At 43.6% G+C, this 10,912-nt stretch overlaps 1 protein-coding gene across 1 annotated transcript; it reads left to right on the top strand.

The window, feature by feature from the left end:
- Positions 1 to 1,928: 1,928 nt before the first annotated feature.
- LOC149814513 (protein INCREASED PETAL GROWTH ANISOTROPY 1-like) lies at positions 1,929 to 9,953 on the top strand. Its single transcript, XM_089989182.1, has 6 exons — positions 1,929 to 3,262; positions 5,467 to 5,598; positions 5,763 to 5,944; positions 8,207 to 8,318; positions 8,427 to 8,558; positions 9,602 to 9,953. The coding sequence occupies exons 1-6, from the start codon at positions 2,072 to 2,074 to the stop codon at positions 9,740 to 9,742; spliced, it is 1,890 nt and encodes a 629-aa protein (XP_089845308.1). The 5' UTR covers positions 1,929 to 2,071; the 3' UTR covers positions 9,743 to 9,953.
- Positions 9,954 to 10,912: the final 959 nt, after the last annotated feature.

Genomic DNA, 10,912 nt, shown 5'->3' with positions numbered 1-10,912 from the left:
AAGGTTATTGATCTCATTTGTGATGTCGTGCCTTGCGCCCGAATCTGGGTACCAATTATCATAAAAATATCACTGCCCTTGATCGTACCCTGGAGTGGTCATGTATGCTTGTGGAGAACTTGGTTTAGTCTGGAGAAAGTTGGTGTACTGATAGTAAGATTTTGCGAGATGCTTAGGCTTATCGCATACTTGACATACGGGACGTGTTTGGTTGAAGTTATTAAAGGTTCCATTTGATCTCCCTCTACCACGCTATCGCCCTTGGAATCCTCCACGATAACCTCTTCCTCTATTATTAAAATTTCTATTTTGATTGAAATTTGACCTTGCTGCCATATTCCTCGTGGGACTAAAATTTTCCTATCCATTTTCTTCAGATTCAGTGAGTTTGGCCTCTTGAATTAGCAACATTCCATGAAGATCATTTAGTGAGACCGGATCAGCCCCAGTCTTGTTCGAAGTCTTGAATGCCAGAAATTCATTTGGCAAACCTTTCAATATTTGCATAATCATGTCATTTTCACTCACTGGTTTTGATTTTATAGCCAATTGGTGGGTTATTGACTTTATTTTCTAGAAATATCCATATATTGATTTTGATCCCTTTTTTATATCTTGGAGTTGAGACTTTAATTGCATCACTCTGGATCTTTAGTGTGCAACATACCATGTCTTTAGGGCAGACCATACTTCAAACGATGAAGACAAATCAATTATTTGGCTGTGAATTTGCTCAATCAAAGATGACAGGATCTAATTAACTTAACAAGGTCCGGTCTCGCCTGAGCCCGTCTATATAATCTAGGTTGAGTTCAACAATATTTTTTTTTTTAAATTTTGGTGGAGCGGGCTTGCTCCCATCAACGAAACCCATAAGATCGAACGAGATCAATATAGAGGTAAATTATGATCCCCAGATTAAGTAGTTCTCTGCATTCAACTTTATTGACAAAAAAGATGATGATTCCTATTCAGAAGTTGACGCATGGGTTGAGAATAATTCATACTGCTAACACCAGAACTAAAAACACTGGATGATGATGAAGAATTGGCCATTGCAATAACACGAGATCTAGAAGAAACTTGAATGGGCTCACCACTAGAGTTGACGATGCTGCAAAACTGATCTGCGCATGATGAATGAATCAAACCAGCGACGCTGCATACGCTGAAAAATCTAGAACAAAACTGTATGAGAGAAAGATGAAGGTTAACTAATTTCTCGAGTGGGTTTGGTTCATGTAGTTCTTATCAGGTCCAGTTCTGTTTTTTTTTATGGTGGACTCGATTAAACTCAAGTCCAGACCCAATACTATACCCAAAAATCTGGTCTAAGTCTGGTCCCACCTGAGTTCTAATCAAACCCGACCCGTTGACATCCTTTGTACAACTAGGACTCCTTTGGACTTCCAAAATGGCAATTAAAATCCCCGAGGTGACTAGGAGATCTTATCGAAATGACCAAAATAACCTTCGTTCGGTTGGGTACACCTGACCCCGCAGCCACCCGCCGTAAGCCACCAATTCCTTCGAAATCACGCAAAAACGTTCGGGAGATTTAGTAATTTGCATGATCCCGACGTTTTAAGGGTAAAATCGTCTTTTTGTAAAACTGATTGGCTTGCTTCCCTTTCAGCTGCTAACGGTGGCTTCTTTTCCAAGTGAGCCAATTCCTAAACTGCCATCCCCTTTATCCAAAATGCCACTAAAAAAAACACTTCATTTTTTTGATCATTGAACTGTTCCGGTAAAATGCAGGGGTAAATGAGTAATTGCATCATTTTTTTGAATTTACGCTTTTTCAAGATAATAATTAATCCTGCTTTTACCTTACAAAAGTTAGAAACACGATCCCAGAAGCCGACCGTTCCTAAACAAAATTTATATATATATATATTTTCTCTATCTTTCTTCCCCACTTCGATTCACGTTCTGTCTTTTACTATCCAACCACTGTCACTCTCTCGCTCACCCTACTCTCTTTCTTTCCACTCTTCTCTGTGTCTGTACGTAAGAGAGAGCGAGAATGGAGGATTAGGGGCACCGATTTTTGCCGCATTTTTTGGAGGAGATGGTTACCGGAAAAGTAAAGGCAGCGATGGGGTTCCAGAAAAGTCCGGCGACGCCCAAGATGGACAGCCCGAAGTGCCACTCATCTCCGGCGACACAGAAGTCGTCAACGTCATTTAAGCCGATATTTTCCCGATCCTTCGGTGTGTACTTTTCGAGGGCCGCTCAGGTGCAGCCGCGCCCACCCGACTGCGTCTGCGACAAGCGGTACGTCTCGAGCCTGGTTCGGATGGTGGAAGAGCTGCAGGAACGGGCGTCTCGGTTGCAGACGGAGATGCTCGAGTACAAGCTCGTCAAGGAATCGGCGAGCATCGTGCCGGTTCTCGAGAAGGAGATCGGCGAGAAGAAGGAGAGGATCGAAAGCCTGGAGTCGGAAAATGAGGGTTTGAGGGAGGAGATCGAGGTGCTGAAGCGTTCGGTTGCAGAGTTGGAGGAGGAGAGGACGAAGATGGGCGAGGAGAAGGAGGAGGCAGAGATGATGAGGCGGCGAGCGGAGGATCGGGAGAAGGAGATGGAGAAGGTTTTCGAGCTTCGGAGGGAGAATGCGGAGCTCAGGAGGTCATCGTCCGCCGGCGAGGACGTCGAAGATTGCTCATCTTTGTCTTCTTCTTCACAGAAGCTACTGCAAGGGCTAACGGATCCCTCCTACAGATCGAGTCTGGTTAAGAGCGTTAAGAAAACGGTGAGAGCGCTGCAGACGCAAAATGTTGCCTTTAACGGTGTCAAGAGCGAAGAGAGTTCGAAGATTCCGGCCGAACAGAAGAAGGAAGAGAGCTCGGCCGTGTCATCGGTTACTCTCTCAAGGAAGCCGAGAATTCCGAAGCCTCCGCCGAGGCCTTCGTCATCGTCGACGGCCTCCTCCGTTCCATCGGTTTCGGAGAGCGGTGGATCGTCAGCATTGCCGCCACTTCCACGGACGGTGGAGACTAGCGGCGGAACTCCTCCCGCTACAACAGATCCGCCACCACCACCACCTCCACCTCCACCGCCGCCGATGCCTTCCCTGAAGGCGAAGAAACCGGCAGCGGCGGTGAGGAGGGTGCCGGAAGTGGTGGAGTTCTACCATTCCCTCATGCGGAGGGACTCGAGGAGGGACTCCGGCGCCAGTATTCAGGCGGATGCTCCGGCGGCGACGTCGAACTCCCGAGACATGATCGGAGAGATCGAGAACCGGTCGGCGCATCTTCTAGCGGTGAGTTCCCGTCTTGGTTTTGCATTTCTTTCCGTTACACCCCTATACAAGCTTAAATTTACGAATCTATCCCTGCACAAAGAAAACGTTAAACAATTTCGTGTAATGACCAAATTACCGTGCTTAAACTACCGACTGTCATTTTCTAACGGTCAAATAGCTCGTTAAGTCATTTGGGTTCGTACTTCCATAACGGAGAGTCTCCAGTTCGAATCCTGCTGGCGCTTTCCCATCTTGCTTACGGTTTGTCCTGCAAAAAGGAAAAAAAAAAAGAAGGTTTGTGTAATTGTGTTGGTGAAAAAGAGCCTTAACGGAAAAGAGGAATGGTCACGTGAGCACTGTGCTCATGTAGCTCCTCTGCGAATTTGATGCCAGTCGTCCTGTCATGGGAGCTGTGAGCTGGACCCCTGTAATGTCTAGTGGGACCCGCACTCGGTTGAATAGTTGGGGACCATCCGATCTCGGCTATCGAGAGGTCGACGTCGCTCCTCATCCGAGGCACATGAGCGTCGTCGTCGCGTATGATGGTGCTTTTCGTTGCCTTGAAGCCCCTTATCTCTCCACTATTCATTCGAGAAGTAGGTTTTGTATCCGTTGCGAGGCAAAAGACCCTTTCGACCTGTTGGGGTAGTTTTTGTTTTGTCCTTTCCAGGAGTCGTGACTGTATGGGCACAAGCTTGGGCCTGAATTTTCCCCAAAATGACCATCTTAAATGTCCTTTGATCAATGCTTGAGTAAAGAGCTTGCTTGCTGAACGGGCAGGTGCCTCGGTGTGAAACCGAATCGTATACAACTCGGAGGGTTCGACTCGCGTCATTCGTAGTAGACAAGGAGTCGGCCGATTCTTGACGGAATTTGCCCTCGTTAGACCCTACGGCAGTCTACGAATCAGAGTCTTATTCGAGTGTCAGAGACGACAAAACGATGAACTCCTAATTAATTCGCCTTTTACCTACAGACGTCCAAATCTGTGTACAATCTTATGAAGATTTTAATGCAACCGCTGCCTTCTTGTTTTTGCTTTTATGGGTTGGGCGGTGTTTTGGAATTGCATACGCCCACTTATCCAGAAAAGTGGGATAAGATGGGATATCGTGTTTAAGTGGGTGCATCCGTATACCCAGTTAACTGAGTGTCTGGAATCCGGGAAACGGGAAGATTGCAATTTTCCCAACTTCCCTAATGATGCAGATAAATCTCTGGCCGGAGCTGTTAGTGCAGATCGCCTTGTGTATCACCCCGATCTGGGACTTCAAGAATCCAAGTTCTGTTGGTATTACTTTTCAGAAAAAAAAAGATACACATTGTGTTGTTGGGACGTTGCAAGTTCGAACCCAATTGGTATGGTTGTATAACTGGTAGGGGTCTGCATAACCCTAGCTTTCTCCGTAAAAAAAAAAATTATAAAAAAGTTTCGGGTGAAATATTTCTCGATAACCAACCAATACGCAGAGGAACACAAGGTGTATCTTTCGTTGGTCTTTTATACATTTGTGTATTTTCTTTGAAGGAATGACTTGTGTCTGTTTTAAAGTTCAGGTATATATTTGAAAGACCATCAATATTGTTGGAAAAGATCCTGATACATGTGTGTGAAATCTGAATGCCCACATATCTAGGAAAAGTGGATAAAGTGGGAAGTTGCATCTTCTGCAAATCCCAACTTCGTATGATGTTCCACATTTGGGAATAAGTGTGTCGCGTCCAAATAATAGACAAAGCTTTAACACAATGAGGAATCATAATGAGGTTCACGAGAAAGCCACGCATTCGTCCAGTTTCTGAATTTCGTCATCTATCTTGCCAGTTGGGATGGGAAGACTAGTGGCTATTATCCTTCATAAAGCTACCGCATCTCTACCAGTAAAACATCTTGTTTCTGCTTAAAGACAAGAAATGTATCATGCCACCATTCTTGTCTCTACTGAGATCCACGCATGCTCCTTCCCTTTTGCAGTTTTCAGATCAGAATGTTGCATTCACCTCCCATGACTTCGTAGTTTTCCTTTGAACGTTTTACTCTTGAAAAGCCATCATCATATGGAGGTCTACTTTTATGCATTAATTGTGCAAGTTGTTGGTTTCCCCATTTTATCTTTTTCACTATTAATTCAGCGACGTCATCTTTCCCCAAGCGCCTTGGCTATATTTCACCGTTTTGTTGCTCTTGCTGACCTCCTCGTGTTGTGAATTCCTGTTTACAGATAAAATCGGACGTAGAAATTCAGGGCGATTTCATCCGGTTCCTTATAAAAGAAGTTCTCGACGCGGCATTTACTGATATTGAGGATGTTGTTGCCTTCGTCAAGTGGCTCGATGACGAGCTCGCTTTCTTGGTATTGTCTTCCTCCCACCATACTTTCTTGGTATGGACCTGTTTTCGTCTTCAAATTACTCAAGAAAGAAAACAACCAATTTTCTGCTTCTCCTTTTGTTGCCACAATATGGGCAAGCTCTTGGTAATAATCTGTCGTTTGATTGCCTGTGATTCTTCAATCAGGTGGACGAAAGAGCGGTGCTGAAGCACTTCGACTGGCCCGAGCACAAGGCGGATGCAATGAGAGAGGCAGCATTCGGCTACTGCGACATGAAGAAGCTGGAGATCGAAGCTTCGTCCTTCCGCGACGATCTTCGACAGCCCTGCGGTACAGCGCTCAAGAAGATGCAAGCTTTACTCGAGAAGTGAGTACTCTAGTCTCTACCACTTTGCTTCCGTTTCTAATTGCTAGAAGTTGATCGGAGCAGATCCAGTGATCGGGCCCGAGTATTTTGTAAAGTTTCTCGGGTTACACAAAACACAGAAAGTCGCTGCGCATGTAGCCATTTTCTGTGTTTTTGTGTTTTACATAGAAAATTATAGCGATTTTCTGTGTTCATGTTTTGATACAGAAAATCACTACCCATTTTAGCGATTTTTTGTATTTTGTGTGGCCCTGGTACTTTGCAAAGTGCTTGGGTCCGATCACCTAACCATGCCTCGAAATTGATCGAGACTTGTCCTGCCATGGATACTCAGCTGCAATGTGATTGCACACTTTTACTGTGCTGCTGCACCTGATCACCCTCATCTTTGTGAACTGTGGGTTCATCATCAGATGGAGGGTGATCTGGTGCAGCAGCACACCAAAAGTCTGCACTCTGCAATTACATTGCACCTGATCCTCCCATACCTTGTGAAAGAGAAATGACCTTGGTGCCTTGATTCGGTCCAGAAAACAAGCACCAGTTCGGCCAAGGGTTTATGACCAACTCTGGATCAAAACCGGAGGGTGTAGTGTGGAGGGAATGTGTCTGGGACCATTCAGTAAGATTTAGAGGCAATAAAAGTCTCCGAGATCATGTGAGCTATCCACTCTGGCATTCAGAAGTGCTCGGTCCCATGCCTGTTGAAAAATTGGTGGGTCCTTTCTCTGCGGTCTTAAAAGTTCTGATGAATCTCAGGTAGTCAGCCTCCATCATCTAGGTGGTACAGCTTGTATTCGCCTTGTAAAAAGCTCATTTGAACCGGTGAAAAAGGCTCAGCAAGCTGAACATGAAGAGCTAGTAGGCTTGGCTTGGCTCATGTAGGCTCGTTAACTAGTAACAAATATATTTTACATGCAGATGATGAAAGTATTTTGCTGGCAGTCAAGGTTGGCTAAGTAGGGTGGGGGCCTTGGCTGCTAGACGGGCAAGGCCCGATTCTCATGGGCATTGCACCTCTGCGGCAAGCCAATGCATAGCATAGGCCTTGGGGGCAGGGATCCTAGCCTCTGACGTTTGCACTGCCAGCATGACCATCGTAGGTATGAGAGGGTGAGCCAGCGCGACCAGGTGTTATTGCCGGTTTTTTCGGGTTACAAATTGAAAAAAAAGCAATAAGTTTAGACTTTAAATGCTATTGCTCGAAACTTTGAGACGTACTTATTTTGTAAATGAACTTAGTTTGAGTTTGGCTCTCAGTAGGTTCAGAGTTTAAATTCTATTATTTTCAATTTTGAAAAATGTATTCTATACACGACCAGCTTGTTGAGCCCACTCGTTTGACTCAAGCCTGCCAATGAGCTCGAGTTTGGCTCGGCTTGCTACAAGAAGGGGCCAAGCTTGAACACCCTTTGTTCGTTTTGTTCGGCTAGTTTAACAGATATACCATGGTCTCCATCTCCTTAGTCCATCCCTACCCGATACGGTTCATGGCTAATGATGCCCATTTGACTCTCTATTCAAACATACACAGTAGTCGACATTGAGGTCACATTTTTATGCAGAGGTGCTAGCATGCAACTCTCGAGATGGAAACTACACCCATCTCCAGAAATGCCAAGATGAGTGGCTTTTAAGCAGGTCGCTGCATGCCCTCCATCAGTGATGCTGTATTTAATGCAAACATTTAGTTCGATGCATGGGGCTCCCCGTTTAATGCAAACATGGTAGTCAGGATGGATATTTAAATGCATTTGAAGAAGTGGGAGCAGGTGGTCGCTGTCAATTCCAAAGGAGAAGAGACCTCACTTCCCATCCCAAATACATAAACACCTATCCCAACTACCAGTTTCCAAACGTCGACCACCAAACTACTTTGACCAAGTTTTTACCAACTGCGTTAACTCCCCATCCCAGTAGCACAGGGAATTACTTAATAATTAACTCTTCTTTCACTATTAAAGTATGACCTAACCCCACCTGAGGGCTCTGTAATGATCCTAAAATTTGAAAAATAAAAGAGTCCGTATCTCACTGGTTGACTTGAATAATCACCAGACTGGCATCCTGCTTGGAAGTTCGTGGATTAAATAAAATTTGGAATTGTCGCCATCTCTGCAGCACGGCTACAATAATGCCTTGTCAGAATAGTTTTTTGATAATGAATCTCATCTCACAACCTCCTTCAACCTTTGCATTCAATTTCTTATATTATCACAGTTTTGAAGCGATTCATTGATTGTGGCATAAAATATGGCGCAGGTTGGAGCAGTGTGTGTACGGGGTATCCCGGATGAGAGAAGCTGCCACCAAGAAATACAAAGCGTTTCAGATACCCTCTCATTGGATGTTGGATGCCGGATTTGTGAGTCAGGTAATCAAGAAATAACAGCAAAGCCCTTCTTCCTCCATCTCAGAGTAACAGAATAAATAGTGCTTACACTGTTGAGTGGTTGACTGGTTATGGTGTGAGGGTGTGCAGATTAAGTTTGCATCTGTCAAGCTGGCCAAACAGTACATCAAGAGGGTGGCTGCAGAGATACAATCTGCAGGTGGCCCCGAGGAAGAGGAGTTGATGCTTCAAGGAGTGAGATTCGCGTTTAGGGTACATCAGGTAACAAGTGAATTCCCTTTTTGAGCTCATTTAACCGAAGCGATTCTCTATTCCCATGCTTTGTTTTACTTTAACCTCATGACTTAGATCCCTAACTCCTCATCCTCCGTGTTTTACGTTAAAGTTTTTAATAAAAATGGTACCTATCTTATTGGTCCATTTGCAAAAATATCCATTTTTTGCAGAACTGTCTACCCAATAAATCTAACATGGATTCCTTGGGACGCTTCAATTGGGAAAATACGTCCATATCGAAACGAAAAGATATCTCTTATACTAAAAGTTCGTCCTGTCTAACATTAGGGTAACGAGGTCCTTCCATTTAAAAAGATGTTATAAATTAACATGGTTGGTAGGAGCTGTCAGTGATGTCTCCTTGTGGTGGGACGTTGCAGGTTCAAAACCCAGTGGTACGGTGAATAATAACTGGTGGAGGTCTACCCTAACCCCAGCTTACTTTCACAAAAAAAAACTTTTTGATGTTTTACAAAAAAAAAAACCTTTAACTAAGGTAAAATGGTCATTTTATGCACATCTGCTTGCTGCCACTATAACGTGAGGTTAACTTTCAACCAGCACTATGCATTCAACCGCCCCCCAAAGGTCAAATTTCCATGTTTAAGCAAAAAGGAGACAGATTTGCAAAATCACAAAAATTAAGGACGATTTTTGAAAATCTGCTATAAAGCAGGGACTGATTTGCAAAATACTCTTTAAATTAGTGTCTCACGAATTCTTGATGTAGCGAGGCATAGTGGATACTCTCCCTCTCTCTCTTTTTTTTTGACAGATAAAGCTGGTGTTAGTCCGACCCCTACCAGTTATACAACTATACCATTTGGGGTTCGAACTTGCAACGTCCCAACAGAAGGTGACGTGCACTGACTGCTCCTGCCAAACAAGGGGGGGGGGGGGGGGGGGGCGTTGGTTCCACCATTGGATACTCTGATTTGTTCTTGTTGTCGTTGTTTATGTCTGATGGCTATCATTGCTTTTGTTTTGTCTTCTTATATGTCCAAACTTTGATGCTCTCTTGGCTGCAGTTTGCTGGTGGATTCGATGTTGAGACCATGAGGGCGTTTCAGGAATTAAAGGACAAAGCACAACCTTTTCAGATAGACTGCCACACCCAACCACAGCAGCAGCAGACTCACAAGTTCCTCGGCAAGTCTACCTCTTGTTGACTTTCATATCATACTCCTGTATATCAATCACCTTCGTTAATCTTCAGTGCGAATCAATGATTTCCTCATCCCGGTGCAGGCAAATATACCCATCTGAGTAAGTTTGGAAGGAAAAAGGAAAGAGAAAAAATGATTGTTATATCATGAATATTAGTGGCCAATAAATTTTTGTTTATTGATTCTTTCAGTGTTTAAGGGTGATCGTTATCTACATGGAAATTATTTGTCCCTACCGTTAATCATAAACTGGAGTGCAAGGTTGTTAAATGCGATGAGGCGAAGCGAGGCGTTGAGCATGTTATGAAGCGAGGCGTAAGTCTCCAGGTGTTGCAAAATAATAAAATATATAATATTAATAAAATAGCACTGATAAATAGTTTTTTAATATAAATATACATATATGAGTTTGTTATATTCATATATGAGTTTGTTTGATGGTTAATTTAGTAAATATAAGGTTTTTGAAGGACTTGAAAAATAAATAGCTCCCAATTTTTTTAAATTATAACCTGGAATTTGTTTCCATCAAAAACGGCCTAAACAAAAAAAAAATCTTAGTGATGCATACAAATATTTTTTTTTTGGACATATCAAATGCATACATGCAATAGAACTATCATGAAACTATAGTCTTTCTGCAATGCACTTTTGCGCACATCTCTTACTTATATACAGGTATATGTAAATTTAAGTTAGTTATACTAATGCAAGATTTTTAGTGGTTTACCACCACGCAATTAATCGGGAGCTATTAATGCTATTGAAAGTTGCATTAAACATTTAGCTGAAATCATAGTGAGGGCAATCTTCAAGTAGTGAGGCGTACGCCTCTCACAACACTGCTGGAGTGCGCTAGTCCCTCCCTTGCCCCACCACCTGAACTGAACGACATGCAAGGCTTGATTAAGGAGAGGAGTGTGTATCAGGTCAGAGGCAGCTCTGACGGTCCACAGGATGAACGGTCACCAAAACAGCATGAATTTAGTATTTTCATCTTAAATGGGTCCCACGAGTTTTTTCAGGACCATTGATGCTCTAGATCACACAAAATGGACGGTTGAAATGAATCCTAAAACCATGTTTTCGAGAGACTGTTGTGTCAAGGCAGTTCTGATCGGACTGACCTGCTGATACACACTCTTGCTTTAGGGCTTGCCTTAAGTGACACAG

The sequence above is a fragment of the Nuphar pumila genome, chromosome 15, assembly GCF_984573655.1.
Source record: "Nuphar pumila chromosome 15, dmNupPumi1.hap1.1, whole genome shotgun sequence".
Taxonomy (NCBI): Eukaryota; Viridiplantae; Streptophyta; class Magnoliopsida; order Nymphaeales; family Nymphaeaceae; genus Nuphar; species Nuphar pumila.
This window is presented reverse-complemented; position numbering and strand designations above follow the sequence as displayed.

Excerpts from the sequence above, each read along its gene's own strand:
- LOC149814513 (XM_089989182.1), top strand. The coding sequence starts at position 2,072 with ATGGTTACCGGAAAAGTAAAGGCAGCGATGGGGTTCCAGAAAAGTCCG. Across the intron at positions 5,945-8,206 it reads ATGCAAGCTTTACTCGAGAA|GTTGGAGCAGTGTGTGTACG; the intron begins GTGAGTACTCTA and ends AATATGGCGCAG. Across the intron at positions 8,319-8,426 it reads ATGCCGGATTTGTGAGTCAG|ATTAAGTTTGCATCTGTCAA; the intron begins GTAATCAAGAAA and ends GAGGGTGTGCAG.